Raw genomic sequence first — 21,247 nt, forward strand, 5'->3', positions numbered from 1 at the left:
TAGTCTTGTAAGTGGCTCGTCCTAGATGACGGGGAGTAACTATGTATTGTTTATTTTTTGTAAAAATTACAGTACAGTAAGCACAGTGCTTGGGAACAGGAATATTATTTATTGCATACTCTAAGGATTTCCAAAATCATAAGATGTAAATAATTGAGCCGAATAAAAGAAAGGAAAGGTTTGTGAAACATTTTATTTTTTAATTAAGTATAATTTCTGGGGGGCGGGTGGATGTGTCGTATTTGTATCTATTCTAAATATCTAAACGTATGCCACTATCTAGTGTATAACAATGCGGAATGAATTTAATGAAATTCAAGTGATGATATTTTTCAAGTCATACAAGCTGTTATAAATGTTCACACAAGAATTCTTATTGTTTACAAGATTTTTTTTAATACTTAATGTTTAGACTGCATGTGCAATTGTTAAATTGAAAGCTGGTAAATAAATTTAACGAGAAACTGTTAATTTGTATTCCATGCATTGATTCAAATTTTCAAATTATATAACAGTTTGCTTGGGCGAATTTATCGTCATTTATCGTTATCGAGGTAAATCTGCTCAATTTATCGTGATACATACTTAAGGCCATATCGCCCAGCCCTAGTGTGTGTATATATATATATATGTAGATATATATATGTATATATACGGTTTTCGTTACAGCCCTAATGTGTGTGTACATGTATATATATATATATATATATATATTATATATATACACATACACACACATTTTATATACATATATATATACACACACACACACACACACATACACACACATTAGGGCTGTAACGAAAACCGTTACCACATTCAGCTGGAGGTTCAATAGACAAAATTTAGATAAATGACTTCCAAAATGTATTAAATACAGGTAATGAGTGTGTCAAGATCAAAAATTAGCTCACATGTAACTAGTTTTTAATACTCACTGTACAGACAGCCACAAACATCGATCCCCTCCTCCAAACTGTCTGGACGAGCGATGGTCAGACAGACAGTCTGGGTCATGTAGCACGGATCTTTAAAGATAGACTCAGCACCTTTGGCAGCCAAGAAGTTAGTCGCCATCGACATATATTCAGGAAAAAAAGTGCTGGTACGCTCCATTGTTTTACAGAGCCCATTTGGTGATGAATGTTCGCGTGTGTTTTATAGGCTGCGCTAAATCAACAAACCCCCTAGAGAATTTGAGCCTTTCCCGAGCCAGCGGCGATTTGCAAGAGCATCCGAGCAGGAGCCCACACGCAAGAGATAAACAGCAGTCAGATACCCGGCGGTGCTTAAGTACCATTTACAAATGCGTTACACAATCTGCAAAGGAAGAACATCCTCCAGCTAAATGTTCGATCCATTTGAACCAAGAAGGCCGGTTCAAATGGATTGGAAGTTAACGGCAGCCAACGAGTTAATGTGGAGTCAACTTTCTAGCCAGTCAGTCTTTGCTAGCCAGGGCCGCGTCGAGGTTAAAGGCGATGCCCCCTCGTGGCCCCGGTGTCTGTGGTTATTTAAATCAACCAATAATACGGCATATGAAAGCAATTAGATTTGCTCAGTTCTCTCCTCCGTTTTTTAGATTGCTGTTAAAGCGCTCTCCTCTCTGACCTGGGGGGAAAAAAATACAAAGAGTCTCCTAAAGTAGCCAGACCCACCTCAAGCTGTCACTCATTTATGAGGGAAAATGGAAGACCTAAAGACAATAAATGCAACACAAGAGCGCTCGTATTTGATCTGTCGCAGCGCAGTCTGGCACGGGAGTCCTCCGGGGTATAAGCATCGTCGGATTGTGGACTTTTGCCGAGCCCCACCTATGACTCCCGACAGCTATTATCCTGTGCAGCCGCCAGGAATAAATATTTATGCCTGGTTGTTATAAACTGGCCTCAAGAAAGCAACTGGTCTTAATTACAAAGCTAACACGACAGTGTGAAACGCTAGCATTGAATCCCATTTTGAGACTGGACTTTCTCAAGTGTGCCCTTCACCTGATCCCCAGGATGAGACCGCACTGTCAGTAAGGGTGTGCCCAAAAATCGATTATTAGATGCATTGCGATTCGACATGTGACGATTCGATTACGATTCATAAATGTTCAAAAACGATGATTTTCCCTAATAACTTTATGACAGTCGCTAGGAGCGGAACGAAATTCAAGACACGTCTGCCGCCCGGGCACCTTTAACAGACGCATACACACACAATGTTATGATAGTTGCAGCTGGTTACTATGCGAGAGATTTACTCCTTTTCAAAAGACTTGAAAATAAATTTGTGTATGAGACAGGCAGGAACCCGGAAGTCGTGCTTCTGTGCGCAAGTTATATTTTAGAGCGAGAGGGGAAGAGGGATAATTAGTTTCTCCTTGCCTTTCAGTTGCCCAGCAGTAGGTTCAAGTTGTGTTAATTGGAAAATGTCCCGAGTGTGTTGCTAAGTCCCGTTAGCGTCAATAAGAGGTGAGTACACTAACCCTCTTGTACTGTTTAGCCATTATTGTTGTTGTTTTTTGAGATGTTACTAGATAGCGCTGAGTGCTATGATAATTAGCGACTTGTATTTCAATGTCAAGTTGTTCGTTGTTTAGGGGGGTGTAAAAAAGTTAATCCTGGTTTTAAACAATCTGCATCTGGAACACTACAAACATGCGAAATCGTACAGAAATCTGTAAAAACAAACTATATTGGTTATGGTCTTATTTCTAAAGACACTTTGTTTCCAGAAAATGTGGAATTCATTCCACAAGTGTAAATTTTATAGTATTGTTGAGAGAAATTAGTACTGCCTTTAAAACAGCTATGTCAGGGAAGTTCACTTTTTAACACCCAGAGAAGTATCAATAGAGGAGAAAAGAATCAGACTCAGCCAAGGATTGCCTGCTTCGAAGACTTAATAAACAAGATTTACAGTATATCAAGGGTACAAAACGATGTGATCCAGACAAGTTCTGTGACCACACAGAAGTACAAGGTGATAATGCCAGTCAAGGGTCTATATGTTTGTTGAAAGGCGTTGCTTACTCTGAAACGATACCTTGTACGAAAACGAAAGTGAACCTTATTACAGCCCATCTCTGGTGATTTTCCACAGAAAAACTTTCTGAGTTGGAAACTCTTGGACCTAGCTTGGAAACCTTGGAAACTAGCTGTAGCTGGTACAGGAGGGAGTCAAATCAGATAAGGCAGTCGACAGAAACCCATTGCATTATGTTCAAAGAAATACATGTGCCGCATACAAACCTGGATGGAGACAGTCTCACAAATGAATATAGTTTCACAGCAGTTAGGTGTTTTATAAGCACGAATAAAATATTCTTTCACAAGCTAATGTTTTTGCACCTTCTTGAGAAAAAGAGCATTTCAAGGTCAGTAAGTACTGCCTTTAAAATGGTTAGTTTTTGCACTTTCTTCTTCTAAGAAAAAAAAAAGCAGTTTAAGGGCAGCTTTTTGTTGTATAGGCATGTTTTCATCGTTCCTGTTTAATCAATAGGATATTTTAAATAAATAATGGACATATATTTATTTGGCTACTTTATTAATTAGTAATGTATGATGCATCGATAATCACATAATCGTCAATACTGCGATCATCGTTCAATAATCGAATCGTAGCGCCCTGAATCTTAATCGAATCGTGGGGTGCCTAAGATGGCACACCCCTAACTGTCAGTAGCCTTGGACCTTGGCTAAAATGTCAAGAGACTTGGCGTTAGCCCGTCTCTTCCTCAACCAGGAACTGTCGTTTTTTGCCAGCCCTTTTAATTTTCGTCTTAGTCTTATGGACAAAAATACTTTAGTCTCAGTCAGTGTTGTTTTCATTAACAATGACGATAACGAAAATATTTTGTCCGACAATTTTTTCATGTCGATGACAGGTTTTCGTCTGACGAGACGACTATGAGACGGAAATTAGACATCGTTTCTGTCATATGCTCACAATCAGGCCCGGAGTGACTAATCGGGAGCTTCTGGACGATTCCCGATGGGCCGGCCGGCCAGATGGGCCGGTCCGGGTTTTATATATAAAAAATTTTTTTTAAATTACACTGTTATAATTTTTTGGTTTGGTATTTATTTATGACAGTGTCAGTGAGTATAACTTACATTCTGTTACCGCTGTCCCTGTGGGCCGTCTTAAAAAAAAAAAAAAAAAAAAAAAAAAAAAAAATATATATATATATATATATATATATATATATATATATATATATTTTTTTTTTTTTCCAGACGCATCCTCACATGTGCAGACGAAAAATACAGCATGCAGCTCCGCCCCCTAATTGTAGTCTGTATTGAGCCAAATTAGCTGCTATCTCGGTGCTCGGATTGATAAAAAGAGCAAGGGTGGCGCTGAAAAAAATAATTAAAAAGAGAAAAGCACTCGTGAAAGAATCTGCAAAATGCGCAAAAATAGCTAATTTTTTTCATGCAGCGACCTCGCTGCCTCAAACTACAGAGGATTACAACGAAAGTGGTAAGGCCAGATGGCGAATAAAATGCAACTTGCACCGTGTGATACGACAATATGTAATTGTGGAAACTTTGGCTTCTTGTAGCACCTCACAAGGGATACGTGGCAGCAAGCATTAGCCATAATGAACACACAACAGGTGCAGAGCTGGAAGGTAGGATTGCCATGTTGTTCAGTGAGTGAAAATTAGAATTAATATAATCAATTACGAGGCGTTTTTAAAGTGCCATAAAGTTGACTTGAATTGATCAAAATGCATTGTTGTTATGTTCAAAATTGACTCTTTCTTTAATATGTGATTTAATGTCAGTGGCAGACACAGGGGGAAGTGGTGAGGATGGGATTGCTCCCATTGATGGTGTCAGTGTTGAAAAAACAGGTGAGGCATTGTAACAGTGTGAACAAGCAAGCTTCAATTCTAATATGGTCACATTTTATGCCCAAATGATAATAGTGGCTCATTTATTTATCAAAAATTAGATTGCAATCAAACTATACATTTGAAAGTGAAAGATAAATGTTAGATGCAATTGACCTGCATACGTATTTTACACATGCATACACATTTATATTACATATTATACACATTTTATATACACAGAATTACAGTACACGGCTTTAGAGAACACTGAACTTAACACGTGTATGTATAATAACATTATTTTAAATGAGTGGGTCGGTCTGAGGCATGAAATTCCAGGGCCGAAAATGAGTCCCACTCCGGCCCTGCTCACAATCATAGGCGGGGTTTGACTTTGGGGCAGAGGGGCACAATATGTTGATGACCACGAAACGCAGTGTCATCAATAAAATTAACTTACAAGAATATTTATAATAATATGTTGAAAATGAGCGTTTTTTTTGTTTCCCATCATTTTTGAGGGAAATTCTAAATCAGGCTGCTAAGGACAGCTACAATTTTCACCAAGATCGTCATCCATTGAATATGGTACACCTGCCAGTGGTGGCTCTGTTGTACAATTAGCGTCTTTAGTGGAGCAAATTGAAACTCCGCTCACCATTTAGATGGTGCTCTCTGGCGTTTCATGGTCCACATTTTCAATCCTTGGTTTTTGCTCAGTAGTTGTTGTCGCTTTTGAAAGCTTGGGTTTGAAAAAAATTGCGTACATCCATCTTGCCTCTTCGGTGTTCGGCCAATGACTGTTTAAAGTGCTAGTCATAAGATCTGTTTGAAAAAGAATTTTGACCCATTATAAAAAAAAAATGTTCAGTTCATTCATTTTTGTTGTTTTATTGCTTTACAACTTTTATAGACAATATTTTACCGGAAAACTTTTCATTTTAAAAGCATACATAGGAAAGTCAATGACAGGCAAAGACACTTTTCGGTCACCGAGGGGGGGTGCCCCCCTGGCCCCCCTTACACTCTGTGTACGCTCACAATGTGTGACATTTTCATATTGTATGCAGGGACGTGGCAAAACTTCGTTTTTTTTTTTTTTTTTTTTTTTTTTTAAATTAAAAACTTTTTTTCCCCTAAATGTATCTACCGGTAGTCCTTCAATTTTTTATCCAATTCAGTTAAATCATAATTCAACATTTGAAAAGTAGTGAAGTAAAAAGTATTGATACCTGGTGTAAGTAAAAGTAAAAAGTACCACTTCATATTTGTACTCAAGTAATTTACAGATAAAGAAAAATGTACTTTTACTTCATTACCTTCCACCACTGTGTTTTTTACACCGACATGCTCATGCTAAAATCACTTCATCAACACCGTAGTCATTCTTCCTTTCAAGCATTGTGCAATGTCAAGACTTATGTGTATACAGTGCTGGCCAAAAGTATTGGCACCCCTGGAATTCTGTCAGATAATGTTCAACTTTTCCCAGAAAATGATTGCTATTAAAAATACTTTGGTAGTAATATCTTCATTTATTTTGCTTGCAATGAAAAAACACAAAAGAGAATGGGGAAAAACTTAAATCATTATCATTTTACACAAAACTTCCAAAATGGGCCGGTCAAAAGTATTGGCACCCTTTGAAAAATCATGTGATGCTTATCTAATTTTTGGAAATAACAGCACCTGTTATTTACAAAAACCTGGCACATAACACGTGGTGGCAATAACTAAATCACACTTTCAGCCAGTTAAAATGGATTAAAGTTGACTTAACCTCTGTCCTGTGTCCTTGTGTGTACCACATTGAGCATGGAGAAAAGAATGAAGACCAAAGAACTGGCTGAGGACTTGAGAAGCAAAATTGTGAGGAAGCATGAGCAATTTCAAGGCTACAAGTGCATCGCCAAAGACCTGAATGTTCCTGTGTCTACCGTGTGCAGGGTCATCAATAAGTGTAAAGCCCATGGCACTGTGGCTTACCTCCCTAAATGTGGACGGGAAAGAAAACTTTCAACGAAAGATTGTGCGGAGGGTGGATAAAGGACCTCGACTAACATCCAAAGTTCAAGCTGTCCTGCAGTCCAAGGGTACAACAGTGTCAAACCATACTATCTGAAAAAACTTAAAAAAGTGAGAAAGCTGGGTGTCCCTTAGAGGTCATTGGTCTTCCAGCAGGATAATGACCCAAAACACACTTCAAAAAGCACTAGAAAATGGTTTGAGAGAAAGCACTGGAGACTTCTAAAGTGGCCAGCAATGAGTCCAGACCTGAATCCCATAGAACACCTGTGGAGAGATCTGACAATGGCAGTTTGGAGAAAGCACCCTTCAAATCTCAGCTACCAGGAGCTATTGACCAAAGAAGAATGGTCTAAAATTTCAGCAGAGCATTGTAAGAAACTCATTGATGGATACCGGAAGCAGTTGTTAGCAGTTATTTTGTCTAAAGGTTGTGTGTGTATTTTGTAAGCAAAGATAAATGACGATACTACTACCAAAGCATTTGTAATTGCAATCATTTTCTGGAAGAAATTAACCCTTTAAGGTCTGGGCCTATTTTGTCTGATTTTGCATGCCTTTGAAGTTGCCTTTATATTTCAAAGACAGAATTGTTTACGATGGCCTGGTTTGGTCCCTTTTTTTGTGACACCTTGAACTTCATGTCCAAACTGTTGTTTCCTTCACTGACCAATTATAAGTCATAATTTTGGGCCCAAAAAGACCAAAAATTCCAAAATCGTTTTGTCAAAATTTTTAATATTGATGTCCAATTGACAACCAAACATGCGTAACGAACCGTTTTGAAACTTTGTAATATTTATTCAACATGTTAGGATGAACATTCAACCAAAAAAATTTAGAATAAATAGTCTTTTATTTGACAATTCAACATAAACAACAGGTATAGCCATAGGCGTTTTTTGCATTTATACATGCTCTAGTCAAAACAGGTTATATACAGCAGACCAAACAGTGAAGAACAGTGAAAAAATATACCATCTAACACAAAAAGTGTTTAGAGGCCATCTCTTTATGAGTTTAGGTATTGCGGCCCATCACCTGATGAAAACTATGTACACACAATCAAGCTTCTTGAACACACATTTATATACACAAATTGAGAAGACTGATTGTGGGAAATATATATATATATATAACATTGGGGAAAAAAGTATTTTCAAAAATACTTACAATAAACAAGTTAAATTTTTTTCAGGCATGCCACTCCGAAAAGCAGTTTCGTCCTGGAATTAGACACAGGGCTACATCACAGCCCACACTTCCATGGGGTGTCGGTCCTCTTTCCACCCTTCCATTTTCATTTCACTTTACTTTCATTGTCACTATAAATGTACATGAAACAAAAGTCAGTATTTATGAAAATAATGAAGTATAAAATAAAAATATATACAGCAATAAATAATAATGGAAATCTATATGTATGACAATAGAAAGAATACCGTAGCTGAATATGTGCTACATCCCTAATCTTCATATAGAAAGAAGACCACAAATTATACTTTGATCTGATATGCACATCTTATTATTACATACACAAACACGCACTTATATTGCATCAAAATTAACTTTGTCTTGCAATATCAAAAGAAACTTTTACAGCATTAAAAAAAAAAAAAAAAAAAAAAAAAGTGAGTTGGCTTACCTCTGCTCGTCGATGGCGTCACCCACGTGTTCAAATCCGTCACTATCTTCACTCGAGGACTCCTCCCTCTCGTTCGGTGGAACCTCGCGGCAGTTATATTTATTTTTTAAAAAAACGCATTTTGTGCTTCCACTGTGACTTCGAAAGGGTTCGTTTGATTTGTGTTTTTTTCATGGAGCTTCCGTTTTGAAAAAGGACAAGAAATGATGGAAATATAGACATAAACAAATGATCCATGCAGCGTTTTAATGTTTTTTTGAGAGGACAATAAAACTATAAAACTTAAATGACAATATCTCACGTTTTAGTTGGTCGATTGACTTCAAATAACAACGAGAGTAAACCGCAACTTCCGCACTTTAAAACGAGACCAACCAACGGCATGTGGGTGACGTAATTAAAACGCGAGGGTGCTTCAAAGACGACGTGCGCTGAGGACGCGCCGGCGCGTCCTTCGACTCTCAAGGGTTAAGCATTATCTGACAGAATTGAGGGGTGCCAATACTTTTGGCCAGCACTGTATAACTGATTGTGGCAAACAAATGCTAATTAACAAACTTCCATGTCAGGTAAAGTCCTAAATCAGGGGTGTCAAATATACAGCCCACAGTGTTGCTCATTCATACTGTACATCGACAATCACATGCTTATATTTTGACATTGGCGCAAAAAAAACGGATATTTGGTTCACTTTAATGTCCACAGTTGCATTCGTTCTAGTGCTGCAACGATTAATCGATTAACTCGAGTATTCGATTAGAAAAAAATATTTGAATTTAATTTTGTTGCTTCGAGTTTTCGTTTAATTAAAGTGGCGTTGTAATGGGTTGTTTTGAAAGTGTTTGCATTTAGTTTTATTGATGAGGGTGGATACACTGCCCTCTGGTCTGCCTCTTTTCACATGGCTGAATCTAACTGCTCCCTGTTAAGACCAATGTCACCTAAGTTTTTGTTTGAGCTAATGTTTTTAATACATTCTTAATTTAATTTATAGGTATATTTAGCCGTTTTTTTGTGGGAATACGTCTCTGAACCATTTGTTAAGGACATTGTAAAAAAAAAAAAAAAAAAAACTAGCATTTTATCGCATTTAAGCAAGTGGACTTTTTCTGTGTAAGATGGCCAATTGTTCTTTTGTTGTACATAGATCCTCATTTTTAAAAATTGTTTTATACCGTTTGAGGCTCAGCTCAGGTATTTTAAATGTTCATGTTCCTTATCCGATTACTCGATTAATCGAACTAACTCGTCCATTGATTAATCGACTACTAAAATATTCAATAGCTGCAGCCCTAATTCGTTTATTCACCCCTGGCCCTTTCATTTCAAAATGATCTCAAAAAACCCCAAATCCAATAGGAAGTGACTCCAAATCAGCAGAAAGTAACCTGGAAATGCCCCCAAATAAAAAGGAAGCAGCCTGAAAAAAGCCTGAAAAATCAACAGTGACAGTAAGTTTAAGTTTCTTAAAATGACATAAAAGTGACGCCAAATGAACTCATTTCCTGCCATTGACAACGATTGACGTCTATTTCACATATACTGGATGGACTGGCTGTCAATGCTCATCTTCCAGTGCCATCGAGTTAAGTTATTAGGCCAAAAAATACTCAAACCATGAGTTTGACATGCAGTCTGAAATAATGCAGCTATGACAGATGAGAGTTTAGATTAAAGTTTAGCATACCCGTCAATTCTTTCTTCAGCTTCCTGAGGTCCTTCGATAGATCTTCAAATTTGACCTGCGCAGCCTGGAGTAAATCTTGCGGTTCCAGCAAAGGGTACACGCTCTTGTCTGTACCGGCATTCTGGAAGAATATAGAACTTATTAAATCCATAAATGAGTTATTTTTGATAATTTGAAATACATATATATGTGGTCATCATATTTTGGGTCATGTAAGCGACAATATTAACTCATTCGCTGCCAGCCCAGGTATGGTATTCACAGAGTATGTGGTGCTGTTAACAATTGGTATAAAGGTGTGGCCTAAATGAACAAAATATGCGAGGTCTTAATTATATTATTTTTGATTTATTATCATTATTGCATTTTTTTACATTATATATCATGACTGATACATTTATGAATGAATAAAAAGTAAATTAACAAAAATTATTCAAAACAGAAATAGACATTCACATATGTATATATTCTTTAAATATATACTGTACATACAGTGCTGGCCAAAAACATTGGCACCCCTGCAATTCTGTCAGACAATGTTCAATTTCTCCCAGAAAATGATTGCAATTACAAATGCTTTGGTAGTAATATCTTCATTTATTTTGCTTGCAATGAAAAAACACAAAAGAGATACTCATAAGTAAGACCTGATAAGTCCTCAGACAGTTCTTTGGTCTTTTTTCTTTTCTCCATTCTCATGTGGTACACACAAGGACACAGGACAGAGGTTGAGTCAACTTTAATCCATTTTAACTGACTGCAAGTGTGATTTAGTTATTGCCACTACCTCTTATGTACCAAAGGTAAGTAACAGGTCCTTATTAATTACAAGAAATTAGAGAAGCATCACATTTTTCAAAGGGTGCCAACACTTTTGTCCAGTCCATTTTTTGTTTTTTGTAAAATGATTATTATTATTTTTTTCCCCCATTCTCTTTCGTGTTTTTTTTTTTTTTTTCATTGCAAGCACAATAAATGAAGATATTACTACCAAGGCATTTGTAATTGCAATCATTTTCTGGGAGAAATTGAGCACTATCTAACAGAATTGCAGGATTGCCAATACTTTTGGTCAGCAATGTAAATGTGATGGTTCACTTACTTATTTTTACCCCCTTCTGTCATTGTTTGCATACTATCCTCATTGAAATATGAAAACCTATAAATGTTTGGGTGGTTTTATTTAAAGCAGACAGTTTATTCATCTGTGTGATTTTAACAAAGATCAGATCACATTTGATGGTGATTTTATGCAGAAATGTGAGAAATTCCAAAACTACTAGTCAAAACTACTGAAATGCAAAGAAAACTGTTTTGGTCAGTTATTTCTATAACATACAAAAACTGATTTTCATTCAAAATTGTATTTTTTTTTCAATGATTTGCAAAATAAAAGTTAACAAAAACAGCAAACCCCAACCCCATCTCCTAATTTTTATGTTCCCTCATTTCCTCACATACTAAATGCCAAATCCTAACTACTTAAGAATATAGGATGTATATTAAAAATGATGTCAATGTAAACATTTACTTTTTGTTGTTTTTTAAAAATAAAGATATAAGTAACATACATTCAGAAAAATAAGTACAAATGACTTTTATGCAGAGTGAAATGGAATATATTTTGAAGCTCGTGCAAACATTGACTTTTTTAAATCATTAGGAAATGAATGAGTAGCCTAACATAAATGAACAAATATAAGTCCAAAGTGCACATTGAAAGATGTTCTGAACCTCCCCATTAGCGCAAATAAAACCACATATGATAAATAAGCCTCCTTAACTCTTGCCTTGCTCTTAAAGATTTGATCCATTTTCTGTTGCATTGCTTTTTTTTTTGGTCGCATCAATTCAACAAACTTTTTTTTTTTTTTTTTTTTTTTTTTGCCGTTTCAGAAAATATGCACATTTGAACCAATTAGAGCTAACCATCTCTGGTGATCACATGTCAGTATGTCAGCCAATTGAATGGATAAATGAGTCCAGGTGTTTTGCTTTGCTGCGTGCATTCGCACATTGACGTGACTCGTCATCGTCAGATTCAGATAACTGCAGCAGCTGGGGAAACCTCCATGCCGTCCGTGGAATAAAATCAATAATAAATATCGGTGGGAACGGATTACGCTACACAAGCCCTTTATTGTGCTTGTTGTTAACACTTGTGTATGTAAATCTGATGTAAATAGATTGAAATTATTTGAATAGATTGATGAAATGCATGTGTGGCAGCTTTGTATATATATTTTTTTTACATAGCACTTTGACAGTTGCTGTCATATTTTTGGAATCAAAGCACCATGTACCGGAACAGCATTCCGGCCCTGAATCTTATACCAGTTCCGGCCCTGAATCTTATACCGGAACTGCGTTCCTGACCGTTCTGGCCCACTTTCACCCCTGAATCTCGTCTCGTGAGACGAATTTGATCATCTCAAATTTATCTCTTTCTCCGCTTATTTGTTTCTGAGTTTGTGCTCCTAAGCCTTAGGAGCAAGTGATGAGTCAAAATGAGCAAAGACATCATTGAGACAAAGGACAGTGATTTGAGAAAACCAGATTTGAGCAATATTTGATAAGAGAAATTCTCTTAATTAAAAACGGAGTTGAACAGCACCTTGACACTCCTCATCTACCTGCTGGTGACACAACAACGTGGGGTTCACTGTCTTGCTCGAGGACACTTAGATGAATTCATCAGGACAGAGAGTTGAACTCACACCCTCCGGGTTGGGGAATGACTTCTCTACCACTGAGCCACACACAGGCTCAGATGCATTATGCTCGATGTGACGCGGCACATCAATGAAAAGCAACTTCAGAAAGCATGTAGCAGCGATGAAGAAAATGTATTATATTTTGGTTCACTTAATGATTTATATATTTCTTTGATATTTCAAAAAAAACTTCCAAATCGCAGACATGTTGCCTGTGAGCGAGTAGTTTTGGCGAGACATCGTCAGCCAGCGTATTGCCCGTTTTGATTACGTCATTAAACAAGAGGACTATGGTTCTTCACATTGTTCAGTGGTAAACTTTCGGTCTTCGAAACCAAAAACCGATAATGCATTTGTAGCGGCCGATAGTTTTCTGCGCCGAATTTTCGGTCACATCTCTAATTTTGAACAAGATGAACCGAATGAACCATATGTTATTTAATTATTTGACCAATTATAATATTTTTTCGGATTTTGGCATGAGATTAATTAAGATGTGATTGGACATGTCAGAGCGGACACAAGAGTCTTTCTTACAATGAAAGAATCTTGAAAACCCAAAATGAGCAATTGCAGACTGGAAGGAGATCAAATTGAGAAACATTTGTGACTGAAACAATATAAGGTTGCTCCCCGAGAACAGTAAAAGAGACAGCTTTGAGGCAAGTTGAAGATATAAAATATTTTTCTCATCGATATCTTTTAGTGAGACATTACTGAGATCATGACTCCAAGTAAGGAGATAAAATTGAGACGCATTTGAGATCGACACAAGTACTCATAGTTGTCTCTTGGAGAGATCTTGAAAGGAGACAACTGTGAGACTTTATTGAAAATTCATGTCAGTACAACTATTCTCAAGACCTTCTCATGTAATGCTCACTATGAGACATACTTCTCATGAGACAAATTTGAGAAAACTGAGAAAACCACTCTGGTCTCGATTATTGCTGATTCATTTCTCAGAGATGTGAATGAGACATGAACAAGATCTCATCTTTAATTTTGCTTTGATATGGGAGATTAGCCATGATGCTCATGTTTCATTGCCATTGGTGGCACTACACGTCCAAATCATTTTGACTGAGATGGCTGGCAGCGGCCCTAGTCAATAACAGCCAACAAATTAAAAAGGGTTAATATGTATAGTCCATTCAAGACAACTTACGCTGTCAAAATTTCGCAGGTAGGACAAAACCACGTAATCCACCAGACTGATGTGACTGTCCTGAAATGAAATTTATTTTAGTGTTAGAAATACTGATAATTGAGCGTGGAAGGAGTAGAACATTACCCTGCTCTTAACGTCCTTTAATTTGGGAAGGATCTCGAGCGAAAAGCCATCAGCCTGACCTCTCGTCCTGTTGCCTCCGTTCATGTAATTCCCAAAGGCCAGAACGAGGCCCATGACCTCACGCACACGTTTGCACTCCAGCAGTTCCTGACGAACGGACACAAACGCACGTTTCATAACAGAAAGCCACATGGTATCACAATTAAGAGTGGGAACCTCTGGGTACCTCATGATACGATTTGAGAAACAAGGATCACGATAACAATGATCTCACCATAGACTGCATAAAGTATTGACGAGGCACGGGGAAGATAAATAAAGGGCCTGCATTGTTGGCGAGGCTGTCAAAGCTGACTGAGTGGAATCACAAATTTTCATCGAAAATTCTTGTGAACGAATCCCTAAATCCCTGAATTCTTTATAGATATGGATGTACAAGAGTGTCCATTCTTGGTTAAAAAAAAAAAAAAAAAAAAAAAAATCACAGTTAGCATTTATTTTTAAATATGTCGAAGTACAATACTAGTCTTTTCGTAAATGTAGTTAGCGGCCGTCTAATGTAAACAGAGCTTTTCCGGTGAAAGGTCTTGTAAATAAATGCCTAAATCCCCAAATTCTTTATAGATATGGATGTAAAACAGTCGCAATTCTTGGTTAAAAGCAAAAAAAAAAAAACATGCAGTTAGCATTTATTTTACGTAAAGTCTTCTCTCCTGTTGCATCAAATCTTCTATCTGCTGACAGCGCACAATATCTGTTGGGTTTATGTTTGTTTTAGTTCAGTGCTCATTCTTCAGGGGAACACATCGTCAATGACTGACTGATTGATTGTGATTGACTGAAAATATATTTATTAGAAAAAAAAAAATCTGGGCACTTCATTTGAAGTCAAAACTGTTCTTGTCTTTGTTTTGTTCATTATAATAATGTTCATGTCATCATGAAAAATCTGGTTAGGTCAAAGGCAACAGTGGCGCCACCAGGGGGTGACATGGGGTGGCCATGGCCACCCCTATAAATTGGTTGGCCACCCCACTGGCCACCCTGCTTGCCAGTATATCGTTAGATTGTTGTAGCATCAGTTATGCATTTCATCCCAAATGAATGCATTTATTTTGTTTTGTTAAATGTAGGGCTGTCAAATTTATCGCGTTAACGGGCGGTAATTAAAAAAAAAAAAAATTAATCACGTGAAAATATTTATCGCAATTAATGCATTCGCAGTGCGACTCATTCACGCATTGACGCAAACAGCCTACAATGGCGCCGTTTTATTTCTAAACAGAGAAAAGAGGCAGAGTGGAGTAGATAAAAGCATTCATTGGGGCCGTGCTTTTAATTGGCAAAAGCTTTGTCATCTCTCCCATAGCAACTATAAATATTGTGGGAAGCGACGTGGGGAAGAATGACAGGAGTTGATCTTTTTCCTAACACCCTGTAGTGTACGCAACGCCGAGAAGATATAGCATTTGCAGCCACCACTCAGTCATGGTTGCACCACACCCATCATGCATTTGGGCAGAACAGTTAACTCGCTACAGTATCAATTACTGAAAGCTCAACAAATACACTAGATGGCAATATTTAGTCACAATATACAAACTCACATGTATCCTTTAAGAATTACAAGTCTTTCTATCCATGGTCCCTTTAACAAAAAGAATGTTAATAATGTTAATGCCATCATATGGATTTATTGTTATAATAAACAAATACAGTACATATGTACAGTATGTTGAATGTATACATCCATCTTGTCTTAGCTTTCCATTCCAACAATAATTATAAATATGGCATATTTTAGAGATGGTTTGATTTGCGATTAATTACGATTAATTCATTTTTAAGCTGTGATTAACTCGATTGAAATTTTTAATCGCTTGACAGCCCTAGTTAAATGTACACCTTATGCCTAATATATACATAACACAATAAAACAGAATTGTAGTGGAACTCAAAATGTTGACTGGACAGTTATGGACTATGCACATTAAATCATTAGTAACATAAAATATTACACATTAAACCAAAGTATATCAGTAGCCGTGTCCTTAAGTCTTTCTGATAGTTTTGCCCTAACCTTTTTACTGCAATAATATAATGAAAACCTGAAATTATGGCTTTTAGTTTTGGCCACCCCAGGATTTTAAGTGGCCCCATCTGGCCACCCCTATGAAAAATTTCTGGAGGCGCCACTGAAAGGCAAATCTATGCTGAATCCACCACTACTGTTTTTGACCTCAATGTGTTCAAAAACTCAGTTGAATATACATGTAAAAATTATATATTATTGGTTATCGTATCATTTTAACATTTAAACATTTTACGTACATATCTATAAAGAACTCGGGGATTTAAGCATTTAGTCACAAGAATTTTCACCGGAAAAACTGTTTACATCAGACGAACGCGAGCTACATTCACTAACAGACTAGCATTGTACTTCGACATATTTACATAAAATAAATGCTAACTGCACTTTTTTTTTTTTTTGCTTTTCACCAAGAATTGAGACTGTTTTACGTCCATATCTATAAAGAATTCGGGGATTTAAGCATTTATTCACAAGAATTTTCACCGGAAAAGCTGTTTAAATCAGACGAACGCTAGCTACATTCACTAACAGACTAGGATTGTACTTCGACATATTTACATAAAATAAAGGCTAACTGCACGTTTTTTTGCTATTAACCAAGAATCAAGACTGTTTTACATCCATATCTATAAAGAATTCAGGGATTTAAGCATTTATTCACAATAATTTTCTACAAAAAAAGCAGTTTGTCTGTGATTCCACTCGGTCAGCTTTGACGGCCTCGCCAGCAATGCAGGCCCCCTATTTATCGGCTCCGGGCCCCGTGTCCCGTCAACACATCATGAAGTCTATGACGTATGAATAGGAAGTGACGCAAAATCAACAGGACATAACCTGCAAATGACAATGACCGAAAATCAACAGGAAGTGATCCGTAAATGCCCAAAAATGAACAGGAAGAGACCTGTAAATGCCCACAAAAGACTGATTGTGAATGCTCTCATTTCAGTGTCATTGACGACGCCAGATGTCCAATCCAGTCAAAAGGAATTGGATGTCTAGTGCTGTCAATGGCAGCCAGTGAGCTAACGTAGACACTAAAAACAAATAATGATACAGATTTGATCCTGCGAATTTGATGCAAGCTAAACAGGACCAAGCTATCAATTAGCAACACAGTTCTGGAATGTTATTGCTACCTAATTATTTCGCTTCATCAAATAAAGTCAAATGTACCGATTGGGGGTGGGAACCTCTGGGTAGCTTGCGATACAATTTACGAAATGAGGCTCACGATAATGTTGATCTCACGATATAGCAATTCAAGAAGGAAATCATTCGAGGATATTTGACCAAACAACTGATACAGTGCCTTGCAAAAGTATTCGGCCCCCTTGAATCTTGCAACCTGCCACATTTCAGGCTTCAAACATAAAGATATGAAATTTAATTTTTTTGTCAAGAATCAACAACAAGTGGGACACAATCGTGAAGTGGAACAACATTTATTGGATAATTTAAACTTTTTTAACAAATAAAAAAACTGAAAAGTGGGGCGTGCAATATTATTCGGCCCCTTTACTTTCAGTGCAGCAAACTCACTCCAGAAGTTCAGTGAGGATCTCTGAATGATCCAATGTTGTCCTAAATGACCGATGATGATAAATAGAATCCACCTGTGTGTAATCAAGTCTCCGTATAAATGCACCTGCTCTGTGATAGTCTCAGGGTTCTGTTTAAAGTGCAGAGAGCATTATGAAAACCAAGGAACACACCAGGCAGGTCCGAGATACTGTTGTGGAGAAGTTTAAAGCCGGATTTGGAGACAAAAAGATTTCCCAAGCTTTAAACATCTCAAGGAGCACTGTGCAAGCCATCATATTGAAATGGAAGGAGCATCAGTCCACTGCAAATCTACCAAGACCCGGCCGTCCTTCCAAACTTTCTTCTCAAACAAGTAGAAAACTGATCAGAGATGCAGCCAAGAGGCCCATGATCACTCTGGATGAACTGCAGAGATCTACAGCTGAGGTGGGAGAGTCTGTCCATAGGACAACAATCAGTCGTACACTGCACAAATCTGGCCTTTATGGAAGAGTGGCAAGAAGAAAGCCATTTCTCAAAGATATACATAAAAAGTCTCGTTTAAAATTTGCCACAAGCCACCTGGGAGACACACCAAACATGTGGAAGAAGGTGCTCTGGTCAGATGAAACCAAAATTGAACTTTTTGGCCACAATGCAAAACGATATGTTTGGCGTAAAAGCATCACAGCTCATCACCCTGAACACACCATCCCCACTGTCAAACATGGTGGTGGCAGCATCATGGTTTGGGCCTGCTTTTCCTCAGCAGGGACAGGGAAGATGGTTAAAATTGACGGGAAGATGGATGCAGCCAAATACAGGAACATTCTGGAAGAAAACCTGTTGGTATCTGCACAAGACCTGAGACTGGGACGGAGATTTATCTTCCAACAGGACAATGATCCAAAACATAAAGCCAAATCTACAATGGAATGGTTCAAAAATAAACGTATCCAGGTGTTAGAATGGCCAAGTCAAAGTCCAGACCTGAATCCAATCGAGAATCTGTGGAAAGAGCTGAAGACTGCTGTTCACAAACACTCTCCATCCAACCTCACTGAGCTCGAGCTGTTTTGCAAGGAAGAATGGGCAAGAATGTCAGTCTCTCGATGTGCAAACTGATAGAAACATACCCCAAGCGACTTGCAGCTGTAATTGGAGCAAAAGGTGGCGCTACAAAGTATTAACGCAAGGGGGCCGAATAATATTACACGCCCCACTTTTCAGTTTTTTATTTGTTAAAAAAGTTTAAATTATCCAATAAATTTTGTTCCACTTCACGATTGTGTCCAACTTGTTGTTGATTCTTGACAAAAAATTAAAATTTTATATCTTTATGTTTGAAGCCTGAAATGTGGCGAAAGGTTGCAAGGTTCAAGGGGGCCGAATACTTTTGCAAGGCACCGTAAACAACCTATTCTCATCCCTCAGCTGTGAGTTTATCACAAGTCGACATTCAATCCGTTTAAAGTGGGAGGGTGGCAGCGAATCATTCGCCGCAGCAAATGCAGGAAATGCAGCAAATGAAACCTGTAAATGCCTCCAAAACCGGATAGATTGACGACAAATGTTTTGGTTTCAGTTTCACGTCGTTTCCTATTGCTTTTCGTTCACTTCCTTTTCCCTGTTGAGCATTTACAGGTCACTTTCTGTTGATGTTGGGGCATTTACAGGTCACTTCCTGTTGATTTTGGGTTACTGAGAAGTGACTCAAGAAATGAATAGGAAGTGACTCCAAATCAACAGTAAGTTACCTGCAAATGCCCTAAAATCAAGAGGAAGTGGCCTGTAAATGTCCACAAGACATGTTCCGGTTTCAGTGCCATTGGCAACACTCCAATCCATGCCTAGCGCCGACAATGGCAACCCGTGAGCTAACTTATTCTAATGGAAGATTTTGGTAGCAACCTGTTGGTTCCTTGTGTTTTTCAAAAGTGACACATTTTTAAAACAATACTGTATATCAATTCTTGGTGGGAGAATATCAATAACCTTTTGGGCTACAAAGTATCACGATATATCACCTTTTCGAAATAATGTCACGGCCGATCGTAACAGCACTCTTACTTTGCATACGTTCTTTATGATCTCCACCTTGGAGCGGATGGAGGAGATGGTGTCGAGGAAGAGTGACTGGAAGATGATGCAGTGGGCTCGGCCGGCAAAGTTGGGAATCTGGGAGAGCTCAAAGAGAAACCTGGAAAATATAAGGGGAGGAGGAGAACGCGGGCGTGATGTGTTATGACAGATTTAAACAAAAAGATCCGACAGGAAGAACTATTCCGGGTCTTTGGCAGGTTATGCTTCCCCGCGCGGGAGCGGCCGAGTCAGCACCGGCGTACCCTGGCAGGCGATAATCACGGGTGACGTCGCTCCAAAGGACCGAGCGGCGTTAAAGAACTGATCAAAGTTGGCGACTTATGTAAACAGTGGCGGAGCTGTAACATCCGGTGTGATTAGAGCCCGCTGACACTTAGTAGGGATGACTCAGGCGGCCATGGTGACAGCTCTGGTCAAACATGGAAATAGGAAGGCCAGGCTTAGCGGCACCACTACATCCAGGCCTCATTAAACGGTCTGAACTACTTAACCTTGACGACACGAAGAGGTGGTGTTGGTGTACGCACCCTTGCACACTTTTTTTTAGAGTGATGCGCAAGATGATGACATTTTTTCAGGAAGACACAGGGACTGGCCGTGCTTTTTTCATTGGTTGTTGTCAACTCACAACGCGAAAGGAGCAGATTATCCATGGGCGTAGACTACCTCTAACAATCCGATCCAAAATACAATACGATCCGGGTGAATTGGTTAAGGTGTTTATATGAGACATTTTTAATTGTATTGACTTTTCAATCGGATTATAAATAGGATTTTGGGACCCATGTGTTGAGATCATTACAGATACATTTATTATACATTTGCTTTAATCAATTGCTGCTCACAGTGAAGAAATGGTTTGCCTTGAAGAAAAGGCCTTGCTACAAGACCGGCACCAACCAGCCTGCTCAGGACAATGTGATCGCCCACCTACTTGCATTTCACATAGATAACGAAAACGATGGGCGTTAACCATGCTTTGCTCGCCCCAGCCTTTTAAGGTTGAGACAATCTCATACCTGTCAACCCGAGGCCGTTGGCAACCTTACAAATAGTGACGTATGCCCTTACAAATTGGTGACTAATCTTACGTTGTATATAACGGGCAATATGAAACAAAAATAAAACTAAATTTTTTTAAATAAAATGAATTTATTGGTAATATTGTAACATAACCTGGTGCAATCAAAGAACAATCAATATTTTAATCTACATCATGATTACTAAAATTTAACAGTGACTTTAGTTATAATTGTATGTAGCACTTTTGGCAATTTCTATCATGTCTTGATGGATGCACTTCACGGCACTTCAGCTCGCAATGCAGCT

At 38.0% G+C, this 21,247-nt stretch overlaps 1 protein-coding gene across 2 annotated transcripts in view; it reads right to left on the reverse strand.

Moving 5' to 3' along the window:
* LOC130930697 (formin-1-like) overlaps positions 1-21,247 on the reverse strand; it is a 187,155-nt gene that overhangs the window by 40,027 nt on the left and 125,881 nt on the right. For both annotated transcript variants that reach the window (XM_057858746.1, XM_057858747.1), the window contains 4 exons: positions 19,886-20,015; positions 14,197-14,343; positions 14,071-14,130; positions 10,189-10,309 (listed from right to left, as the gene is read on the reverse strand). In XM_057858746.1, the coding sequence (XP_057714729.1) occupies positions 10,189-10,309; positions 14,071-14,130; positions 14,197-14,343; positions 19,886-20,015 (458 nt within the window). The remainder of the gene's footprint in view (positions 1-10,188; positions 10,310-14,070; positions 14,131-14,196; positions 14,344-19,885; positions 20,016-21,247) is intronic.

The sequence above is a fragment of the Corythoichthys intestinalis genome, chromosome 15, assembly GCF_030265065.1.
Source record: "Corythoichthys intestinalis isolate RoL2023-P3 chromosome 15, ASM3026506v1, whole genome shotgun sequence".
NCBI lineage: Eukaryota > Metazoa > Chordata > Actinopteri > Syngnathiformes > Syngnathidae > Corythoichthys > Corythoichthys intestinalis.